The 24,110-nt window shown below is 42.1% G+C and overlaps 2 protein-coding genes, 1 long non-coding RNA gene and 1 pseudogene across 3 annotated transcripts; all 4 read right to left on the minus strand.

Annotated features, from left to right (window-relative positions):
* Positions 1 to 7,270: 7,270 nt before the first annotated feature.
* Positions 7,271 to 9,479, minus strand: LOC133712072 (uncharacterized). The gene is made up of 3 exons (XR_009847140.1): positions 9,015 to 9,479; positions 8,794 to 8,927; positions 7,271 to 7,796 (listed from the first exon to the last, which is right to left on the minus strand). It is a non-coding gene; the product is annotated as an uncharacterized LOC133712072 (long non-coding RNA).
* A 3,341-nt stretch (positions 9,480 to 12,820) lies between these two features.
* LOC133711962 (cytosolic sulfotransferase 12-like) lies at positions 12,821 to 14,048 on the minus strand. The gene has a single exon (XM_062138035.1). The coding sequence runs from the start codon at positions 14,037 to 14,039 to the stop codon at positions 13,038 to 13,040; it is 1,002 nt and encodes a 333-aa protein (XP_061994019.1). The 5' UTR covers positions 14,040 to 14,048; the 3' UTR covers positions 12,821 to 13,037.
* Positions 14,049 to 16,580: 2,532 nt separating this feature from the next.
* LOC133710530 (cytosolic sulfotransferase 12-like) lies at positions 16,581 to 18,486 on the minus strand (annotated as a pseudogene).
* A 233-nt stretch (positions 18,487 to 18,719) lies between these two features.
* Positions 18,720 to 20,842, minus strand: LOC133710529 (uncharacterized). Its single transcript, XM_062136620.1, has 8 exons — positions 20,698 to 20,842; positions 20,506 to 20,618; positions 20,324 to 20,403; positions 20,071 to 20,212; positions 19,835 to 19,984; positions 19,525 to 19,726; positions 19,133 to 19,234; positions 18,720 to 19,049 (listed from the first exon to the last, which is right to left on the minus strand). The coding sequence occupies exons 1-7, from the start codon at positions 20,765 to 20,767 to the stop codon at positions 19,134 to 19,136; spliced, it is 858 nt and encodes a 285-aa protein (XP_061992604.1). The 5' UTR covers positions 20,768 to 20,842; the 3' UTR covers positions 18,720 to 19,049; position 19,133.
* Between the last annotated feature and the right edge of the window lie 3,268 nt (positions 20,843 to 24,110).

Consider the following 24,110-nt stretch of genomic DNA (forward strand, 5'->3'; position numbering starts at 1 on the left):
TCCTGTCTGCTGTAGGATCTGGCTGTTTGAGATAAGCAATTAACGGATCGCGCCAGTCCACATCAATGGGGTCTAAAGCCGCCACCGTTGGTTCATCCGGAGGATCTGGCCTCGCGATCCACGAAGGTAACGTGCGGCGCTCGACTTTTAGAATGCGCTCGCGAACCCCATATTTCAAAGTAATGCCGGTAGCCAACTGAGCGAGCTCATTAGCCGCAAAGTTGCGCTCGCGAGGAATGTATTCCAAATCCATATCATCAAATTGGTCGAGAAGTTCAATGGCGCGATTCAAATATGGTACGATTAAACAGCTCACACATCTGTACTTCTCTTGCAGCTGATTTATTACAAGCAAAGAATCACCGCGTACTTGGACATCTCTTACTCCTAGGTCCAGTAACACCTCTAGGCCAATAATGAGGGCGTCATACTCCGCTTGATTATTGGTGCACCTAAACTCCAATTGGAAAGAATAAGAAAAACGATCGCCCGCTGGGTTTTCCAGAACAATCCCTGCTCCTGCTAGTGTATCTGTTCGTGAGCCATCAAAAAATAATACCCAGGGTTGAAGGGAGACTGTGGCTTGATACCATAAAGCGTATTCTGGAATGCGCGCCAAACCCGGTCGAGTTATGATTGCTGTCGCTATCTCTAACTCTTTCACTGTGGGGACATCCAACATAGGGTGATGTGCTAGAAAGTCTGCGATGGCTTGTCCCTTCATTGCCTTCTGTTGAACGTATTGTAGCGAGAATTCGGATAGGGCCAGCACCCACTTGCCAATACGACCTCTCAGAATAGGTCGCGACAACATGTACTTAACCAGGTCGGTTTGAGCGATAATGCACGTGGTAAAGGATAACATGTAGTGTCGCAACTTGCATGCTGAGAAGTACAATGTAAGACACAATTTTTCCATGGGAGTATACCTGGTTTCGCAATCCGTCAGTGTCTGACTGAGGTAAAAAATGGCATGCTCGACACCCTTCTCATCGTCCTGGGCGAGTAGGCTGCCAATGGAAGCATCAGCTGCTGAAATATACAGCTTTAATGGAAATCCAGCTCTAGGTGGAACGAGTACTAGTGGGCTCGCCAGATAGGCCTTAATTGTGTCAAAAGCCTCTTGGTGTTTAGGTTCCCACACAAACTCATTCTGTCCTTGTAGTTTCAGTAGTGGAGAAAAAGGCTGGATTTTACCTGCAGAGTTAGATATGAAACGTCTCAGGAAGTTGATCTTACCCAGCAAACGTTGTAACTCTTTCTTTGTTCGCGGGGAAGATGCGTTGATGACCGCGCTGGCCTTATCTTCAGGAACCTGAATACCCCTTTGATGGACGATGAAGCCCAGAAAATCTCCTGCCTGGACTCCAAACACACACTTAGCGGGGTTCATCTTGAGCTTGTGCAGCCGCATGCGCTCGAAAACCTTTCTGAGATCCGTGATGTGGTTTCCTCGTTTTTTGGACTTGACGACTACATCATCGATATAAACCTCTAGGATCTTCCCAAGGATGTCGTGGAAGATCAGGTTCATGGCTCTTTGATACGTTGCCCCAACATTCTTTAAACCGAAAGGCATGACCACATATTCAAAAACTCCCGCGAACCCTGGGCAGCAAAACGCGGTCTTGTGTCTATCTTCCTCTGCGACCGGAATATGGTGATATCCTGCGGTGCCGTCCATGAAGGACAACAATTCATGTCCTGCCACTGCATCTACCAACATATCCGCAACCGGCATGGGGTAGACGTCTTTAGGCGTAGCGACATTAAGGTCTCTGTAATCCACGCAGACCCTCATCTTGCCGTTCTTCTTTCGGACTGGCACTATATTGGACAGCCAATGGTTATATTTGGCTACCCTAATAATGCCTGACTTGTGCATTTTTTCAACTTCCTCTTTGACCAAAACTTGGGTCTCAGAGTTCATCCTCCGCGGCTCTTGTTTTACAGGCCTCTTTTCAGGGAGTGTTGGCAGCTGATGGCATACCAAGTCCGGTGACAGGCCGGGCATGTCCTCATATTTCTCCGCGAAGCAGTCTCTGAATTCCAGTAATAAGTCAATAAGCCTCTGTTTCTCGCTAGGCTCTAAGTAAGCGTTGATGGCCACTTCTATAGGCTCATCTACTGTTCCAAGATTGACCTTCTCGGTAGGGTCCCTGACCTTTGGGGGAGTGTCATCCAGCGCTGCCGGAGCTAGCTGAATCTCTTCTTCATCTTCTTGTTCTTGGTCAGAGAGCTCCTCATTTATGATTTCTAAGGTCGCGATCTGCTCATAGGCCTCTTTTTCCACCAAGTACGAGGATAGTCTTTCGTACAGCGAGTGGAAGGCCTCTATCCCTCCCTCTGGAAGGTTGTAATCCATTAATCGTTTAAGGGTTTGGGCACAGCGTGGCCAGGCCTTTCCAAGCCTTCCTTTGCGAGCGTTAGCCCCCACTGTGCCAATTCAGAGGCCGTCACCCCTGTGGGGCGGCCTTTATCATCGATGCCACTGACATGCAATGGAGTGATTGGCTCCAAGTAGTTCCTGGCATCTACATAGTTCGCGGAGACTGGGAATGGACGAGGATCATCTTTAATCACCTCAGCTTTATCTGTGACCCTGTTCCACATTATTAATTCCTGGTGGAGAGTTGAAGGAACACAATAGCTCCGGTGAATCCAGTCGCGTCCTAGAATGGCGCTATAGGCCGCGTAACAGTCTGTTACGAAGAACGCTTAGACTCCCTCTGCTGGTCCTACCTTGATACGTAGAAACAATAAACCCAAGGTCTTCGTGACTGTCCCCGCGAAGTTCTTCAGCGTGAGGGATGTAGACTGGATCTTCTCTTTCTTGATCCCAAGTAAACGGATGGTTCTTGTGGTGATAACATTGACAGCGGCCCCTGTATCGACCATAACCTTACTGACCTTAGTGCCAGCGAATTCCACTGTTATATATAAAGGTCTCATGTGCTGAACCATTGCTGGTGTTGGTTTTGTGAAGCTCATAAAGAAACCTTTCCCATCAGCGTCCTCAGTCTCAAGAACTACTGCCTCTGCTAAGGGTGTTGTGGCAGCCGATGTGATTTGCAGAGGCTGGTCGGTTCCTTCTGCATCCTCTATACACTCCTACGCGGCTATTGACAAAGCATATCTCGCGGGAAGTACATATACCATGTTGCAGGAAGTGTCAGCCACCTCGGTTTCGGCTATATCATCCTCTAAGTTGAGCTTGGGCTCCCCAACCGGGATGTCAGTGTTGAACTGCTTCGCCAGCCGGTCAACTAGTGATTCTTCTGTAAGGCCTTTTACCTCACACTGTTTTTGTTCCTGCAGTTCTGCCATCTCTAATGGCGGGTTTGGTCCTTGTTCCCCTGCAAGTATTTCCTTTGAGGGCGCGACCACCAGACTTTGGACCTTCTTAGGTCTCCACTGTAGATCTTCTGCAGTACTGCCCTTGCCCCCCAATCTCTCAAACACTGAGGGTTTGGCTTCTGGTTCCTCTCGAAACAACCTGCACCTGACATGTGGTCGCCTAGTTGGCGAATTGTCTTTCCTAGCTGGCGGAGGTGTCCTCTCCTTCGTGATCCTGCAGAAAACACTAGGCTTAGAGGCCCCTGATTCTGAACGCGCCTGCTTCTGAAAGCTGCGAGAAGCCAGCAATGGCTTAGCAGCTAATGCTTCCATCTCCTTCTGATATTGCTTAGGAGATTTAACCAGTTGTGACGGCTTAATCAGACCCTGATCCAGAGCTTCTAAAGCACGCTTGGCCTCTCCGAACCTTCGCTGCAATTTCCTTTTCTTGGAAGGGATGATTTCCACTGCTTTCCCCTTCTCTCTGGTGTACCATTTACCTTCCTTGATGGTGGATGTTGAAGCAGGCGGAATGTAAGGTTTGGTCACGACATCTTTGTGCTCATTCCAAGCCCTTCCTTCTTGTTTCTGATCGGCCGCGGCCGCTTTCAATTTCTTAAATAGGTTGGAATATTTTGGGGAGGGTGGTGACTTTACCTCATCTCTCGCCTTTGGGCTAGAAGGCTGATAGTTTCGTGATGGTGAAGCCCATTTGATTGGCGGGAGAGAACCAAAACGAAATGTCTGCTCGACTTCTGCGTGCGACACTTGGATGCTGCATTCTTCTTTGCATCGCGAGCAAAGGACTACTGGTGAGGCCTCGCTGATAGGCTTAGCTTTCTTCTTCACATGGGTTTCTTCTCCTTCATCCCTCTTTTCTTTCCCCTTTGTAGTCAGATCCAGGGTTGGTTTCCTCTGGCTCTTCTTGGGCCAGTTCACATCAACCATACTGACTCCAGTATCTGGAAAAGGGTTCAAGTCTACAAGCGCTGTCGCGGTCGATGAAGGCTCTACCTGCAAGCTACCATTATTGAGCCATACTTGGATTTGATCCTTTAGCTTCACACAGTCAGCTGTGTTATGGTTCCACAAGTTGTGGAATTTGCAATATTTCTTTCCTTTTAGCTGATCCGGTCGAGGAAAAGGGCCAAAGTCCGTCTTTACCATCTTCGCGGCAATCATCTCATCCAAAATCTCATGTGCCTTATTGGCATCATATGTATATGTCGCGAACTCAGGTTTGGTGAAAGCTACAGACTTGAGTTTGACAGGCTCCTTAGATATCTTTAACTGCTTGAGGGCGGAGTTTTTCCTACCTGTCAATTCTAGCGCGGAGACGTCAGTCTCCTCTTCTTCAGTTTCATCCTCGCCCTGGAAGACCTCTTCCCCTTGATGGCGGTAATAGGGATCGTAGGTGGGCTGTAGGTATCCAACAGCTGCCACTGTGCAGTGTTTCCATGGCACATATGTTCCTTTGGATGCATTTTTCCTAGCATCAGTCTCCCTGAGGAGATGCTCAAAGCTACCCACTTCTGTGATCAGTTCTCCCATTGACTGGATCATGCTGCCATGTTGCTTATTTCGCTGGCGTGGCTCCAAACCCTTGATCGCAAGCTTGACTAATTCTTTTTCAGGCAGGATCATGCTCAGTTTGGCTTTCTGGATCTGAAAGCGTTGAAGATAGGCAACAGCAGATTCGGTGGGTTGTTGGGACATCTGAGTAAGAGAAGCCAAGTCGACTTCTGGCTCTAGAGCTCCAAAAGTTTCTCGGAAGAGCTTTTCCACTGCGGGCCAATCTGCCACTGTCCCTGGCCGGAGTTTGGAAAACCATCTAAAGTCGGCTCCAGAAAGAGAAGTGCCAAATATCCTGCACTTGAGGATGTCATCATTCTGGTATTGGCCGCATTGTACCCTGAACCTGGCCAGATGAGTCGCTGTGCTCTCAGTGTCTTCCCCTGAAAAAGTAGAAAATATGATATTCTTATAACCCCTTGGAAAGGGCGCGAGCATTATATGTGGTGGGAAAGGTCCCTCATAGACCCCATCCATTTGGGCCCTAGGGTTAGCCAGCCTGATCATCTCCTCAACCTCTTCACGTCTCACAAACTCAGGGCCCGGAGGGGGAGGTATCGCGACATTCTGGCGAGCAGCCTGCAATGGTATGGCTTGGATAACATTCGCTGTTCGCTCCCCTAGACGAATAGTCCGGGGATTCGCAGACTGCTGAAGAGTCATTGTTGGCACGGCTGCCTCTTTGACCAGTGCAGTTATCTTGATCGGATTGCCAGCTATATCAATGCCATAGTAATCTCCTGTAAGCTCTTCAATTCTTCATATATATTTTCTACTCCATCACTGTCATATTGCACGAATGTGGCAGAATCGGACGAGACGTGCTCGTTGGCCTTTGAGGTTTGATTTTTCTGCCCGATAGAGGAGGTAGTTTGTTCGTCCTGAGTGATCTTTTCTTTGCTACCGCCGATTACCAGGGCTCTCTCCTTACCCTTGGCTGCTGTAGCAGTGGTCGTCACAGGAGGTGTAGCAGTGCCGCTGCTACCCTTTTCACGAGCATTAGGAGGTATATATTTGCCCGTTCCCGAAGGTTGGCCAAGAGACCCAAGGATAGCATTGGGGTCACCCAAAGCCTTATTCAGGACCTCTTTAGTCTGATTCAACTCGGCCCTCTGCATAGCCACTTCGGTCGCGAGGTTTGATCCCTCTTTCTGCATGGCCGCGATCGATGCTGCGGTTTCCTTGCTCTGGGTATTAGCTGTGTTAACAGCACCCAAGAGCTCTTGGTACTGAGCGCGATGTGTCGCAGCAATGTTGTCCGCGTGCATTTTAGCCGTTGTGGCGAGAGTTTGTGCATTTGCTTTACCCTTTTCGGAAATCCTGATCAAACGCTGATCTAACTCACTAAGTTGTCGTGCCGATTTCGCGATCGAAGCTGCCAGATGCTTACCCATAATTTTCGCTGATCTACTGACCGTGGGGTGCAGTCGTTGGGGAATCCCTTGACCTGACTTCTTCTTCAAACGTTGTGGACGAGGAGAACACCAACCTCGTCACAAGGCTCTTTTCTATGCCTTCCGGAAAAGGACTTCTTGCCTCTTCGCGTCACCGAATCGATACTCAACGTTGTAGGTTGAGTAGAGCAATCACTGAGAAGTTTGGAGAAAGCACAGGGTTTGCTAAAGCGTGACTTTAGCTTCGCTGGGTTGCGAGGGCGTTACCCTTGCTTCGCTGGAAGTATCGGTGGCAGTAGCACTAGCAGTCGGCTCCTGGGGAGACTAGGACTGGAAGTACTGTCGCCGGGTTGGTCTGGTGATGCTGACAGTCGGCTCTTGGAGAGACTAGGACTGGCGAGCGGTCACCGGGTTTCAACAATGTGGCGACCCGGAGACCGGATTACCACAGCGCCGCCTCCCCAAGGAACCCTACTCCCGCGACACTTGGAGTAAGTGTTTTGGGCCTAGAATTCCTCAAAGAGACAAGGCCTTTAGGTTGGAAAGCAAGAAATCTATAAGCCCGAAATTCTTGGGCTTGTATAGTGGGCTTGGCTCGTAATCACAAGATTACGAACTAGGCAAATAAGAGGAAAGGAAGGTGGTGTTGAGTTGAGTTTTAGAACCTATGTCAATTTTTAGTTCATAGCCCCAAGTTTGCATTAAGTTCATTAAATGGTAATTTATGTGAGTCTTCTAGGTCTAGCCCACTAAGACCTAAATTCAAATGGAGGTTCTAACCCTAGGGTTCCACTTTGGTGGTAAGCAAGCACACACATCATCAACCATACATAATGTTACAAAACTTTAGTGAAATCAAGCAAGCCGAAAGGAAATAAACTTTAAATAGAGTAAAACAAATTGTGTCCTCCAAGGATTATCCTCCGTGCCTAAGCTTCAACAACAACAGCCTGCAAAACAAACTAAAGTAGGGGTTAGGCTCCTACATCCAGTCATTGCCCATGCCCGCCCCCATATCTAAGTTTAAAAACATGAGTTATTGTTTTGAATAAAAGAAGTAGATAAAAACCGGTTTGCGCTTCCACGTGATCGTCACCACGTAACTACAATCCCACGGCAATTGATCATCTTTCACACTTCCATCACAACCGTCCATCTAGCCAATCACTTTCCGGAATTCATTAATCACAAGGCTAGAGACAAAGGGGAGATAACAAGGGCATGGTGCACACTGCCCACCACCGGTGGCTCAAGGAGGAACTGACCTCTCCTTACATCCCCATCAATTGCCAACACATCAATCCAATCCACGCAAACCATTTCAATTGTAAAACAGATAATTTCCAAAAACCATGCAAGAGGCCTCATATAAAACATTGTATATGCAAGAAAAGCATAGATAGAGTTAAAGGCATCCCCTACCTGGAACTCGAGCTTTCTCTTGCAGCACTTGGCCTCAATGCAACCTTGTAGCAACCACCACTTCACAAGATCCTACCAAGATATCAAGCCTAGACCAAATAAGTGACAGTAATCACGATAAACTAGGCTAGCTATTCACTCACATAACTCTCCGAATAAAATATTTCCTTTAACCTAATTACTAACTAATAACCAGACCATTTGGGTTCTAATAAGGGGTTTGTTGTTAGGAAGAGGGGGTAAGAACACTTTTTAAAAGACAGGTTGCTGAAAACCGAAAACAGAGTTTTAAAGGAGCTGTCAAGGGTCACGGAATTGTTCAAAATACTTGAGGTAAATTCTTGAGAAATTTTGAAAGAAGGATGGCTTGTCAACCAACTCAGTACGATTGAAATGGCTATTGAATTTCAAGTGAAACCAAACAAAGAGTAAAGGTTTTAAAGGCTGAAGTAAAACAATGTGCAGATTCTTTCCAGAAATACAAGCTTCTGTCCCCCTATTTCAAAATTGCATAACTAATTCCAGAAAAATGATTTTAGGGTGATTCAAATTCTGGAACGTTCATATATTTGTCTACTATATTTCTCTAGAAGAAACGGACCCCAAATTCTCAACGGTTTAGCTCCAGTTTTGAAATGAATGCAACTGGGTCAGATTTTACTGAAACTGAAAATCTGCAGAAACTGGTTCTTTTGTGTAAAACTCTTTTGGTACCCAAAATGGCTGGTTAAGTAGACTCTAAGACACCTACAAAAAGTATCTAAAGCTTCTAAAGGCTTAAAGTCTCAGTCACCCTTCAATACTATAAGGGGAAGGTCTTGTAGCTCACTAACATGATGTTTTGAAGACATGGTGTTTGGACAACAGTAACACAAATAAACTCTTTGATCAAGCATGATTTCAATGTTCAAAATAACCATGGTTTAGCATACCCCCAACACATCAGAAAGAATGAAAGGTTCTAAGCTAAAACAACAAGGTTCCCACCACAATAGTGACAAGTTGTAATCTGCAAGAGTTTGTAACAACAACCAAAAATACATAGTGTTAAGGAAAGGATGATACTCACCAAAAACTAACAAAAAAAGATGAGCTTCTCTTGAGGATTTCAACAGGAAAGAGAGCTGAAGGAGCTGATTGGATCGAGTCCAGCCACAGGCCAAGAAGTTTGCTCAATCTCGAACATGCAAAGTGAAACAGAGACTGCTCAATATGTAAATGAGGTGTTTTGAACGTATTGAGTCTAAAATCGAGGAAACAAAGGGGAACTTGATGGTTTAAGAATCTTACCAACTGTTGGTATCAGTCTCAAGCAAGGTGTTGGGGATTCGGGTAGAGCAAGAGAGGAAGTTTAAGCAGAAATCCGGAACAGGCTTGCTCCGGAACAGCTTCCGCTTCGAGGGCTGTACAGGTCTCAAATAAATTCCGATGGAGCTGAAATTTGGAGGCTAGATAGAGGAGACATAGGCGAACAACTTTGATGAAGAACGTTTTCTGATCGGAGATCTCGAACTAGGTGTTTCGAGGCTCGTAAACGGACTGATGTGTCCAGGGACGAGAGGAAAGGTGAGAAGAGAAGGGTGAATGACGATTTATGGCCTGGGTTCTCTCTTTTGAAGGTCTGAGATGATGTTCTTGGAGGAGTTGCCCTTTGCATGATGGAAACGTGGAGGGGAAGAGCTGAACGAGGCTCCCTTTCTCTCTGTCCAACTCTGACGTGAACAAGGAAAGAGGAAAAGCTGAGTTTTGCGTGTGAAGGAGAAGGCTCAGTCAGCTTTGGGCAGATAAATTTGGGGTAAAAGAATAAGGTGGTAAAAACCCAAAATGATGGGGAAAATAAAAGTAAAATAAGTAAATACAAGAAAACTCAAATTAAAATGTTGACAATGCCAAATAAGGATCGGGTCTCATAAAACTTATTTTTAGATAGAGAAATGGCAAGCAAGTTTTTGTCGGAGTTTTGCTCGAGTTTGAAAAACATAAGGAGTAAATAAATTGTGCTTTTGAAAGTCGGTGAGATGCTTGACGAGTAAGTTTCGGGTAAGGCGAGCAGAAATTTCTCCAATTATTAAGAAAGGTAAAATAAGAAAATTGTAAACGCACGCACGAGTATATTTCAAAATTATGCAAAGATGTCATTATGAGCTACAACCATGTTGGATCAAGGAAGAGGTTTGGGTCAAAGGTTGACTAACTTATTGGGCTAGGTTCACTAGCATACCCGTCGGTTGGGTGTCCAGAGTAAATTTTGGACTCTAACCTTACGCTATTCTCGGGCCCAAGGCCCAAACTATTTCCAAAATTCTTTAGCCAAACAAAGGTCGCGAAAAAATTATCCCGTCAAAAAGTGACGTTCGGAAATTCACGGGGTCTACAAACAAGGTTGAAGGTTTGCTCCGGGGAGGCTTGATAATCTGTGCGATTAGTTGATTGAGCAAGTCGTCCTTGATTCGTCCTTGAAACCTGATATTTACACCTAGGGTTTCGACTGTTCCTTGCCATAGAAGGATTATTGATTGAAGTTTCCTATTCAATCTCTGCTACTTGATTCCAATAAGGTTTTGTTTTCCTTATGGATCACGGAATGGGCGAAGCTGTAACCCAAACCCAAGTAGGCTTATTTTTGGGCCGCATGTATCGGCCCGCTGTGCTAAATCCATTAAAGGATCTTGCCAAAATTACTTTTGGGCTCAAACAACCGTAATTAGTTCGACTCATGCTCTTCTGTAAGAAAGAATTTGATGGAAGGCTTGCCATTTATGCATGTCGATAAGAACAAAATGAATTGCAAAAGAGAGAAGTTATATAGGGAGTCCCTAGAATATCATCCTCCTTTCTATTTCATGAGATTTACATAGGAACAAACCAAGCTCATAGTACACATAAACATTGACATTGGAAGCAAAACTCTCTAAGTGTCTCAGAAACAATGAGAAGCAAGTCCTCTAGTCTACGATTTCGTTGTATAATTTTAGGCTTTAGGACGTGCAAACCAACCGTTTACTCATTAATATAATTAAATCATGGACGTAATGTTAATTTGCATAACGACGTACAGTTAAGTAGTATGTCGATCCATGATCAATTCGAAGCCATTTATAGCCACGTTGAGGCTGATCAGGGAAAAAAAGACAACACATGCATAATAACATACATGTGCCGCCAAGAGAGATTCTTTCGAAATTGCCTTCAAAACACCATTGAAGGTTTTAATTCCTCAACAACAACAAAAATCTCAATTGCAGGCCACACAATAATCTCAACAACCTGTTGCCTCTAAAAATCATCTCGGCCGAAATAGCCGAGAGATCAAGGAACAAACGTCCTTCTTGCTGAATAGATCGATTTCGGGGCGTGCCAGCACACGGCCGAGAGGCCCAGTGTGCAATCGTAGGTGTAGTAGATGTAGTGCGCGTGATTCTGACTTCGTCGAGCGATTGAAAGCCGAGGAAGGAACAATCTCGGCTGAGGGTTCGATGCCTTGGAGACAAGGACTTTCGGGTTGTTCAATGGATGAGTCGCAAATTGTGATTGGTAACCAAACAATTATGTTAAAACTACTCCTAGTGCAAAAATGTAGAGTACGATAATAGAAGAGCGAAGAATTAAACTCTAGACTAAGAGCGGGTAAGTAAAGAGCAATAAAGTAACTTGCAAGAATTGAAAAAAAAAAGCGGTAACGTAAAGAGCAAAAAAGATAAACGGCTTGAAGATAAAACTATCAACTATTACCAAAAAGTAGCAAAGGAAACAATTGAAATCATACTAGGTTACAAGGAAAGAACTAGTAGAGCTAACAACTAAGGAATTGAAAAGACAATGAAACTAATCTGGAGCTAGGAAAAATAAAAGGAAACCCATGATGGAGTTTTTGACTGGAGATCTGTGTGTTCTCTGTCTTCTGTCGATGCTTCTTTATATAGAGGTAGACTTGCTGGACGACCAAGCGGATGTAAAGTCTTAATGCATGTTAAGTAATATACTTGATAAGTTGATATATATAAAGCCCCATGTCATCAGCTAACAAATATGCACGATATATATGGCTTCTCAATATTTGATCATGCAATTAAGCATTGCACCATGTCATGCGTAGTAGAAACCCATTCAAATTCAATAAGTATTGTGCATGATTACATTGCTTTGGAGTGTTTGATGACCACCAAAATACATTGACTTTAATTAGTTCCAACGTTCTTGCTTGCTGCATGGAATTCTTATCATGTCAAGAAACTTAATCTCCTCCGATACTTCTAGTTGAAACATATCTCTTCTTCTTAGCCTCATCAAGATAACCATGCTAATAATTAAATAAATCATTAGTAATTATCTTAATTTTGTCTTTTCAACGGCTGCAATTTGATGGAATGGAGGTTCATAAACCGGATGTAAACACAACCAAACTGGACGCTAGCAGCCTAGCATACAAAAGAACAGAAATGTACCTTTTAGAATCCTAAAAAAAAAAATTGAAAAAGAAGTTGAAAAACTCTATGATAGAATCCAAATGGCACAGTCAAAAGGTAAAGTTCGAAACGGAGAACCAAATCTACCCCTCTGAGAATGTCAAAAAAACTTGGTTTTCTCAGCCTCCAAAATATATACAACCTCCAAATTGACATCAAACGAAGCCCAAATCTTATAACATCAACTACAAAAAACAACCAATTCAACCTATCAACAACTCATCGGAATAAGTTTCAAGTCTAATTCAACAAAAACAAAAAACAAAACAAAACAAAACCACAAGAAAGACTTACAGCTGCATAGAGTCCCAAACCTTGGAAATTGATCAAAATATCTGGAGACTTGCAAAGAAATTTCAAATTCTGTCTGAGGTTGTAATCAATCAGAAGAAACTTAAAAAAAAAAAAAAAAAAAACGAAGACCAAATACCCAAATTTGTGTTCTTCCTCATATCGAAACCCAAGAACTGAGCAATGGGTTCTCAGAGTGTGGCAGACCCTTCTCCTTCGGGATTGAGGGTGGGACTTGCTCCCTACATCATCTGCTTCCACGGAACTAATATCGCCTAAAAAAAAAAAAACCCAAGAACTAAGATTCGCTTTGTTCGTGTTCTTCCCGTCCTCGTGTTCAGATAAAAAAAGTCACGGGCCTTGGGCAGGGAGACACTGCTCTATTGGAATCGATCTGTTTATAAATTCCATGAATGTATTTGATACAGAAATATTGGACAACAAATAGCAACACTTTTAATTTCATGAGATTCAAGATACTGACAGGAACTAACCAAGGTCAGAGTACACACTCACAAACACGAACAACTAAGAAGTGTGTTTTACATATGCAAACTTAGAAATTTAATCCAGAACCTTGCAACTTCTCTTCAGTGATACGGTCTAGCTGTTCCGCCATCTTAGCTGTCAAAAGATTCCTCCACTCTCCAGCCTCCCCTCGCCGAAAGAAAGCACTATGCTCCTCGCCGGACGATAACTTCCCATTTTTGTTCACATCCAAATTGCTCAGAGTCTCAAAACTGCACAGCCTTAAGATGTTGTCCACCACTCCCTGTGCCTCTTCTTCTGGGAAAAATGGGCACCCCAAGAACTCGGCTAGCCTCCTCAAGTGAAAACCGGGTTGTTCTTTCATTTCCTCATATTTGATGAAAAATACCCTTTCAGGCCTTTTCAAGCTCTCATTCCAGTACCCCAACACATGATCCCAAAAGGGTCCATACAAACTCACTCCCCTGCAGAACTTTTCCAATGCTTCTTCAAGTGGATTGGTTCCCCTACCCTCGGGTCTCAATCTGTTTGTGAAGTGCCAGAGTGAAACAAATGTGTCCTTAGGGTTTCTACACAAATAGACAACCTTGCAAGCAGAGTCTTTGACCGATTCCGGTAGAGACACAAGTGGTAAGTGAGTTGAAAAGAGCCGAGGAGGGGCATAGGAGGTCATGAGGTCAGGTACCGGTTTCTCAAGGTACAAATTGAGCTCCAAGAAGGGCACAAGAACATGAGGGTTTTTTGTGAGCAAAGGGTGGTGTTGAGGGTCTGGATGATAGTGCTCTCCTCGTTTAACTAGGGAAAACAAAATTGCCTTGAGCCAAGTGGTACCTGATTTAGGAGTAGTAACAAGAAGGATATCAGAATCTTGGGCCTGGAAGTGTTTTTGGCACGCCAAGACTCCTTGCATCTGCCTAGTTGAGTGCCAAAAGCCTTGGTACTGATGGAGATGATTTGCAACCCAACCTTTTTGTCTAGGTAGAGTGGATATCATGTCTCTGGTTTCTTGGCTGAGCTCACTTTCTTGCAAGTATTGGGGAAGAGCAGTAGGAGGTTGAGGTTGTGCCATGGTACCTACTGGTATGGCGGAGCTAGGATTTTAAAATAGGGTGGGCTAAAAAAAAATATTTTCTTAAAAGCTAGTTTACTAATGCTTTTAGATTATTTTTTTTTCTTAAGTTTTACAAGTAATATGTTTTATTCTTTTCTTAAATTAAACTACATTATATATTAAATACATATTAAATAATCAAATAGCTAAATGACCCAAAAAATCAACATTATAACGTGTGATAGAAATTCGATAACAAAAGTTTAAGACAAAAGAACACGTACACCTACTCAAATTGTACCCCGCGCCCTTGAATAGAAGCAAAAATCTTTAATTATTGAATATGTATTATAATTCTCAGTTGGCTCTTTTTCAGACCTAATTTATCAAAAAAAAAAAACACAAATTTTTTATGCGACTATGCATCTTAAAGCATAGGGATATCTTCACATATGGTGTATGAACTTTAGGCATTTCTACACTTTGGTGTACCAACTTTCATAACTATCAGAATGGTGTATCAAGTTTGCTCCAATCTTTCATTTTGGTGTACGCCGTTAAATTTTCCGTGATCTTTGCCAAAAAAAAAAAAAAAAATTCTTTATCTTTCCTTTTAGCTTTGTCAGTTTTTTTTTTTTTGGGCAAAGATAACGGAAAATTTAACGGCGTACACCAAAATAAAAGATTGGAGCAAACTTGATACACCATTCTGATAGTTATGAAAGTTGGTACACCAAAGTGTAGAAATGCCTAAAGTTCATACACCATTTGTGATGTTTTCCCTAAAGCATAATACAAAATAAAATAAAATCAAATACTTCAAGCAAATAAATAACATATCTATACTATTATTAAGAGAAGAGGCTTTGTTAGCCAAAATTGAAAAAAAAAAAAACAAAAATTTTGCGTACACATGCAGAGCATGTGATTGCAAACTAGTGTATGACTAAAACAAGAAAAGAAATAACATATGGGCTAAGTTTAGAAATTTGAGGTGGGCTAATTTTTAATATTTAATCTTTTAAACCATAATTAAGCTACAAATTTATGTTTTTTCAAAATCTGGGGTGGGCTGTAGCCCAACGGAGCCCGTGTGTAGCTACGCCTCACCGTATAGTTACGAAAGGATTAGATTTGATTGCCTATTAACGAGCATGGGTTGCTTCCATTATATAGTTACGCGACCACGTACACGGGTTGGCTTTGGCTTTGGCGATCGATAAGTGGGTCGCAAGGGATCCCTTAGTGGAAGAGTCCTATATGTATAAGAAATTCCTTAATAGAGGGGCCGTGTATATATATATATATATAGGCCCGTTCTGAAGCGGACATCCGCACTTTGCTAAAGTGCGGACGGCGACGCAGCGGAGGCGTTCCAGGCGGCGGAGCGGCTTGCAGGAGGGAGGCCGGAGGCATCTCGGACTGTTCTGGGCAGCGTTCGAGGTCTGAGGAGGTCGGGGTTGCAGGTTCTGGGCAGCAACCCGACCTGCAACTGCAGGTTTTCTGGGCAGCCCTCCAATGACGTCGCCAGCGACTCCACCGACTGCAGACGGCTCCGCCCGACCCCTGGCGTCCTTCCGGCAACCCCCGAGCCGAGCTGCAGCAGCGCTGTCCGCACTTTAGCGAAAGTGCGGACGTCCTCTTTGGAACGCCTCCGTATATATATATATACAGGCCCGATCATAAGCGGGCGTCCCTCCTCCGGCCTCGATCAGGCGGCGATGGAGGTGCTGCAGTTGCCGGACCCGAACCAGGCCTCGATGTCGAGCCTCTGCCTGCCGCTGGAGTCGTCAATGAAGAGTTCGAAGTCGACCTCGCTGGGCTTCCATGGTTTTAGGCGAGCTCGCCACGCACACCTTCGATTCCGATCAGTTCAGCCTTCGCCTTGATGGTGACGCCATCCGGGACGTCCAGAGGGTTCGTCCGGCAACTGCAGCGCCTCCATCGCTGCCTAATCGAGGCCGGAGGAGGGACGTCCGCACTTTTTAGGGATCAAAGAACAGCTGTCTTTATATCTTCACATTATATCTAAAATTTATTTCTGTAAGATTACCATGCATGCTTTTGAACCCCACCATTCAGGTAGAAAAGGTCAGTCCTTTTGCGTATCAACCAACTAAATTGCCCATATCATGAGCAGTACAAACTTCAGGACGACATTTTAATGGTCTTTTGCTATAATTATTATTATTTTATTGGCCGAAGAGCAAACTTTCAGTAAATAGAAACAATGGAGAATATCACAAATGATCACTCAACTTTTACCTATTCGACACTTTGGTCACTCACTTTTTAAATATATCACTTTAGTCACTCAACTTCAACTTCTGTTATTTACTTTAGTCACTTTGTTAATTTTTTTTATTAAAAAAAAATTATTTGCCACAATATCAATGATATTTTCGTCCAACCAATTGTGAAAAATTGAGAAATCTGAATTGGAATGATTGGGGGAAGTGATTAAAGTGAGACAAAATGTCCCTTGGGTGACTAAAGTGATTGACAGAATAATAGTTGAGTGACCAAAATGATATATTTGAAAATTGAGTGACCAAAGTATCGAACAAGTCATAATTGAGTGACTATTTGTGAAATTCTCCTTAAAAACAAACATTACATTAGGAGCCCAAACAAGGGCAGGTACAAACTTTCTTTTGCTATAATAATATTATTAGCTTCTTTTCTCTAAAGAAATGAACCTATTGCTGTTCTGAGTCGGTGAACACCACCGACTTGCATGTTATATTGTTATTCTAACATGTCCACCGCAATTATAAGTCAGACAAGGGATCAATGTGCCTCCTGATACAAAAACGTGACAATTGAAATTCAATTAGTGGGTTATCAATCACGCTAGCTTGTTGCTGTTTATGATCATCTTTTTGTGTTTGTCGTTTTTCCTTCATAATTGACAAGAAAGGCAGCCTTGTTATTTTGAGTCACAATTGATAAAAAGCATATAGTGAAGCGAGTAAATGGGATAACATATTCGCCTTTACATACACTAGCTCAAACTCTTGAAGACCATGTTTACTAAGAAGTCTCTCTTGGTTCACAACCGAAAGGATGCTCTCTCACTTGAGTCGGTAACACACAGCGACCTACAAAACTAGAAAAGAAACAAAGAAATACGTATGTTCAGCCCCTTGAAACCAAGGTCAAAGTACGCACACAAACACTGATAACTAAGAAAATAACACACAGTAAGCAGCAGTAACTAGTAGGCATACCCTGGGCATCCCAAGAACTCAGAACCTCATCAATGAAAGACTGGGCTGTTCTTTCATTTCTTCAAACCTAATGAAACATATGTCTCAGGCTTCTCCAAGCTTTCCTTCCAAAAACCATGCCCACTCACTCCCCTGCAGAAGTTTTTCAATGCTTCTTCAAGTGAATTGGTTCCCATTCTCTTGGGTCTCAATCTGTTTGTGAAGTGCCAAAGTGAAACAAATGTGTCCTTCGGATCTCTGCACAGATAAACAACCTTGCAAGCAGTGTCTTTAACAGACTGGCAGACACACAAGAAAATGAGTGGAAAAGAGCCTAGGAGGAGCATAAGAGGTGAGGTCAGGAACCTATTTCCCACCGTACAGATCAAGCTCCAAGAAGGGCACAAGAACATGAGGGTTGCTTGTGAGCAAAGGGTAGTTGTTGAGGGTCTGGATGATGGTGCACTCGTTTCACTAGGGAAAAAAACAATAAGTGGTGCCTGATTTGGGAGTACTAACAAGAAGGTTATCAGAACCTTGGGCTTGGAAGTGTTTTTGGCACACTAAGACTCCTTGCATCTGCCTAGTTGTCTGCCAAAAGCCTTGGTACTGATGGAGATGATTTGCACCCCAACCTTTTTCTCTAAGGTAGAGTGTATATCAAGTCTCTGGTTTCTTGGCTGAGCTCATTTTCTTGTAAGTATTGAGGAAGAGCAGGAGGAGGTTGAGGTGTTGACATGGTATAGGAAGAGTAGGAAAATTTTGGTGTTTTCTCATTTGATTAAATAGTAAGATTTTTCTCTCTTATATGGTCAACAACCCAGACAAAAACCCTCTCGGCACTGTATCTTAAACTTAGAAGAAAAGGGAAGAAAGCTAGAATCCACCTAACTAAGACGAGCTAGAATAAAAGGAAAAATGACTAATGCACTTCATCTGTAATGCACCTAACTAAATGACCTATGATATTAGGTCTCTGCTTACTGGGCAGAGTTCATTGTTTGGTGTTTTCTCATTTGGTTAAGTATTATGGTTTTTCTCTCTTATATAGTGAACAACCCAGACAACTAACCCTCTTGGCTCTGTATCTTAAACTTAGAAGAAAAAGGAAGAAGCTAGAGTCCACCTAACCTACGCCGAAGTAGAATAAAAGGATAAATGACAAATGCACGTCATCTGTAATGTACGTAACTAAATGACCTATGATTCATGTGGGTTAAAGATGTGTAGCGATGCATAGCTAGTTAAGCTATCAATTATAAGCATTTTAATTGTCACTGTACAGTAGAATGCAAACACTCTTGAAGGGCTATAATTTCAAAGTTTCAATAAAAAAGTATGCAACACATTTGTTTGAAACATTTAGAATCTAGACCCAGAATTTGCCTGCTGATCCATTAGTTCATATATGTAATAAAGCTAAAATATTTTCGCAAATATTGAGCAGCACAAAACAACATACTATAAAATGGTAATCAATTCAGACAGATAATGTAAAAGAAATTAAACATACTTGGAGAAAATTTGGCTTAACAGTAAAAGGCTGCTCCTACATTCTAATGTGTACCTCATGTCTAACACCTCTTTAACTGAGTTTTCACCAAGCTATTCAAATCTAAATTGTAATCCTCAACCATTTACAGGAATTTAGAAAAATTGTCTCTAAAGCTTACTGCTCTCCAAAGAAAACATCGAGGTGCTTTCTCCTCAAAAGAAGTGGCAATCTCTTGTCAGCTGGGTGCATGTCAGCAACAAGGATGAACTAAAAATGTTTTCCACAAAAGAGTGCATCTCCCGTCCTTGCTCCTCAAGATCAACCCTGCAGAAAATAAGAAACTTTTCTCCTTAGCCAAGCAAGTCGAAGTAACACTACCAGCAAGATAAATAACAACCAGGACTTACATCATATATCAACACTGGGCACTCCCAATAAAAAGGAAGTTGGATCCTCGGAGCCAAGTAGAGGCATATACTCTGATCCTCTGACATGAACACTGAAGCAAGCTACGGAAACATATCAAGCGATTAAAAAGAATCAAACAAGGAGAACTACAATTCTGTGAGGTATAATGCAAAAACTATAGGAAACTTCTGACAGAAAAAATAGGAATAAGAAACTTATTTACGCTTGAGATTAAGAAAAAGAACAGGAGAAATTTGCATTTCAAAGAAAGTAATCAAGTGTGTTCAATTTTTGAAAATTTGTATTTGCATGATTCAAAACTTGTCAAGTTACTCCTACTCGGGATTAAACTTGTAACATTACTACAGGCAAGAAAACTGCAGAAACATACCATTCTCTATCTTCATTACACTTTGAAGCATTGTATCCATTTTCGTCTTCATGTCATTACTATCATCCATAAAGGGGACAACTAGGGTCAGTTCCCTGTAAATTTCACGCACAAACTTGCATATGTTCTCAGCAAATTCAACTTCACCATCTGAAATTCGACCAATTGCCAACCGCATCAGCTCTCCAGTCAAATCTGCAAGCTGTACAGCAACATATGTACAAAATCCAAAACATTCATCAACTTTTAGTTAGCTGCAGTAATCTTAATCCGAAAACCATATTCAATTAATCAACATCAAAGAATTTACCCCTAGGAGATAGTCAAGGACATTGATCTGCAAAGGCTCGAGAGAGGGATCGCTGAGTGGTAGCAAAGTAGCATTCATCTCATCAAGATTCAAAAGAGTCCCGGTCCTGCAGAATTTACAGAAGGTTGCAGCTTCAACGTACTCTTGTATCTGCAAACACCCAAGCACAACTCGATAAGCGACTTAACTAGGCATAATAAACATTAAATCGACAATGCAGCACAAGTAGAAGCTACCCCAGGCGAGTATGCTCTTCTTAGCTTCCAAAAATCAGTCCCTTGCAGCTCTTTAACCAGCCGGGCCACGAACTGATCCGTCACAGCGGCTAAATCCTTTTCGGCTTTCTGCAGAACCTCCTCTCTGTTATGCTTGCTCATTCTGCTCAATTCGAAACCACATCAACAAAACATTTCCATTTCCATCATTCAAGCAAACACACAGCCGCAAATATGCAGTTGTTCTAGTAATGATAGAGAGAGAAGCCCAAACCTGTGGACTTGAAAGATGACCTTTTTGCTGTTCATGGTGATATCCCGACTCGCTTTGACGATTCTTTCACGTTTATCATTCTATAAATTAACGACAAACAAAATCAATTGAAGCTGTTTCAGTCACTAAAGAGAATTGAAATTTACAGCTGCAATTAAAGAATTGAAATTTAGGGGCTTTACTTGGTTATTGAGGTAATCGGCGTATTGGGAGAAGGCGTCTTTCATAGAGGAGGAGGATTCGGCGGCCATTGTTCTTGGCCTCTTTGCTACGCCAAGCGACGTCGTATCGGCGACTGCGAGGGAGTAGAGAGTAGAGAGTTCAATTCAATCAAGATCTCTGGTTTTAGTGAGTGAGAAGAAAGAGAGACGTACGGTTATGGAGGCGGTGGGGTTTGAGAGCCATCACTGAAATCCTCTGCAATAATGCGTAGCGCTGCAACATCTGTCTCTCTGCCTCCCAGAAATTGTACAAGGGCCTATCACACTATTTCTCTGCTAGACGACACCAACTTTCATGTCGTTTATTATCGAGTTCTCGAATACCGTTTAAATTAATGGTAGTATTTGTAGGGGTGGGTTCGGTTCCGAGCCTAAACCGAAAACCGAACCGAAATGAGAATCGGTGCGGTTTTTGCGTTTTGGGAAGTTGGCACCGAAAACCGAACCGAACCGAACCGAACGGTTCGGGTCGGTTCGGCCCAGTTTCGGTTTTTTTTTTTTTTTTTTTTTTTTTTTTTTTTTTGAAAAACAGATTTTTACCAAATATACTCTTTTGGTATTGTAACTCGAGAGTTTTTTGTTTCTACAAACCTGTAATTATAATCTATAACAAGAAGTTTACTAATGCATGTTTTGTACTTCACTAGACAATAATCTCTAATTCGATACTCCATAGTCCATATAATTCAATTCACATATAGTCCATCAAATTCTAGCATCAATATATGAAATTGTCAAAAAATATAGAGTCCAAAGTTTATAAAAGTCCATTACATCAACACTAACCTCACTTAAAAATTTATAAGTGAACTAAAAGATTAAACATAAAAAAAAAAAAGAATGAACCAACATCAACATATGAATGAGGGCAATAGTATAATCTCAAGCTCGTAAAGACGCCTTCTTCGACTTCGGAGGTAACATTCCGCTCCGACTACTCCTCACTGCAGCTCCACATGGCATCTTAAGCATTTCTACATTAGTATAAGAGAATAATAAAAATATTAGAAAATAAATACATACAATCATATATAACATAAATATTACAACTTCATTAACCCAAAAAACTATAACTAAGAAAATAGAAACAATTACCTCTTTCCGCTTCTTCACACAACTCCATCTCCTCAACAGTAGGCATATGATGTAGATACACATTTTCACTCCTAAGCCAATTTTGTGTACATATCAAAGCCTCCACCATTCTAGGACTTAGGGAGCTACGGTATGGATCAATAATCCTCCCACTCGTGCTAAAGGAAGATTCCGAAGCTATGGTTGACACCGGAATGGCTAGAAAATCCCTTGCAATGCGGGCCAATATAGGATATTTACAAATTCCATTTACCCTCCACCAATTCAACAAATCAAAGTCTTCACCATCTCCTTCAATAGAATCTCCAAGATATCTATCCACATCGTTGTTTACGATCCCGGCTTTCATAGCTCTTCTCCTTTGCTCCTTCTCTTTCAATCTCTTTTCTAACTCCGTTAGACCCTTACTTGAACTAGATGTCCCCTCACTTGATACTTGAGAACCCACAACCTCACCAACACCACTTTCCCTTCCCTCTTCCTCATACACCTTGTAAAGGTCATACAAGAGATCCTTCACAATCTTTGTGTTAGCTTCCACATTTTCATTCATATCCCCCCCCATCATCAAGAATCTCAAAATAGTCAACAACTTTCTCAAGTTTATGACGTGGATCAAGAACAATAGCAATGAATAGATAGTGATTCAACTTATCAAAGCTACCCTAATACTTGACAAACTTGTCTTGCATAGGTGATGCAATCTCAGACAAACATGGATTCTTTTGTTCTTGCAAGAGACCATAAATAGAGAGTATATCACCAAAAGTACTATGAACGGTAGGAGAATTAGAACAACATACCTTCAAAGTGGTTTCATAAAATGGTCTCAAGAAATCCATAAATTACTCCCCATATTGCCAATCAACACTTGCCGGTGGCCCTTCTTTTGGCTTTTCACCCTTGGCTCCTTCAAGCCATGCACAAAAATTACACGCATCTTCTTCCACCATTCTATCAAAAGCTTTTTGGAATTTCAAAGCTCGTTCCAACATCAAGAATGTGGAATTCCACCTAGTAGGGACATCTAAAATCACAAGCCCTTTGCACTCTAGTTTTACCCTTTCAACACATTCCTTAAAAAAATCAAGCCTTTGTGGGGAGGATCTAACATACCTCACCGCATTCCGAATGGCACCAATGAATATCTTCATCACACTCAACCCATCATTGACAATCAAGTTCAGAATATGGGCTACACACCTCATTTGCAAATTTTTCCTTTTATGCAAAACTGCATTAGGGACACCCCAATCACCTATCCTCCTACTCAACTCCTTCAATGCAACATCATTTGACGAAGCATTATCAACGGTGACCGTGAGAATCTTCTCTATACCCCATTCCAACAAACAATCCTCCAATAGCTTAGCTATAGCCTCTCCCTTATGACTAGGAATCACACAAAAATTTAAAATTCTCTTATGCAACACCCAATTATCATCAATAAAATGTGCAGTGAGGACCATATAATTAATGTTTTGAATAGAAGTCCAAGTATCGGTTGTAAGAGACAACCTATATCTACTCAATTGATCCATCAATTTTTCCTTTTCCCACAAATAAAGCTTAAGGACATCCTTTGCTATTGTCTTACGGGAAGGAATTCTCCAATAAGGAAGAACTCTACCCATAAAACGCCTAAACCCCTCTCCCTCAACATGAGAAAATGGTAGCTCATCTAATATAATGTACTCCACACATAACATAGATAGCTCTTCTTGAGTGCATTCTACAGTACACAACTCAGTAGTTGGTTTTTTAAAAGAGAAAATCTTTTGCCTTTTAGCTTTCATCATCTCAATATTAGGGGGATACTTTAGACACTTGTCCATATGATTATTAAGGGAGGTTGTACCATTCTTCCTAGGATCGGCATAGTAAATTTTTCCACAATAATTACATTGACCCTTAATTCTACCATCCACCATATCCCTCTTAAAATGATTCCAAATATCTGACCTTTCTTTCCGTTTCAACGCCTCAAGGATGCTTTCCACACTTCCATCATCTTCAAGCTGGGTTGCTTGAGTTCCTTGAACTTCCGGAGTTGCAGTAGAAGTTCCTTCATGGGGAGTTATTGGTGTTGTAGATTCACCAACACTAGTGTTGATCTGCAAAACAGAACAGAAACTGCAATAAGACACAAAAAACAGAAACTGCAAACATAAACAAAATACAAAAACTGCAATAAGAGACAAAGAACAGAAACTGCAGTTTTAGTGCGCAAAACTCAAACATAAGCAGTTTTGATATATAAGAAACTGTAATAAACTAATAATACTAATACCACAAAACAGAAACTGCACTAATGACAGCAGAAAACAAAAAGCAGAAAACAAAAGGCAGAAACTGCAATAATGCCAGCACAAAACAGAAAAACAAACTGCAGAGTGCAAACAGTCTTGATATATATACCAAACAGCATAAACATGTGTAATATGATTATCTCAAATCCAATTTCCAGAAAA

This window comes from Rosa rugosa, chromosome 5, assembly GCF_958449725.1.
Source record: "Rosa rugosa chromosome 5, drRosRugo1.1, whole genome shotgun sequence".
In the NCBI taxonomy this organism is placed as follows: domain Eukaryota; kingdom Viridiplantae; phylum Streptophyta; class Magnoliopsida; order Rosales; family Rosaceae; genus Rosa; species Rosa rugosa.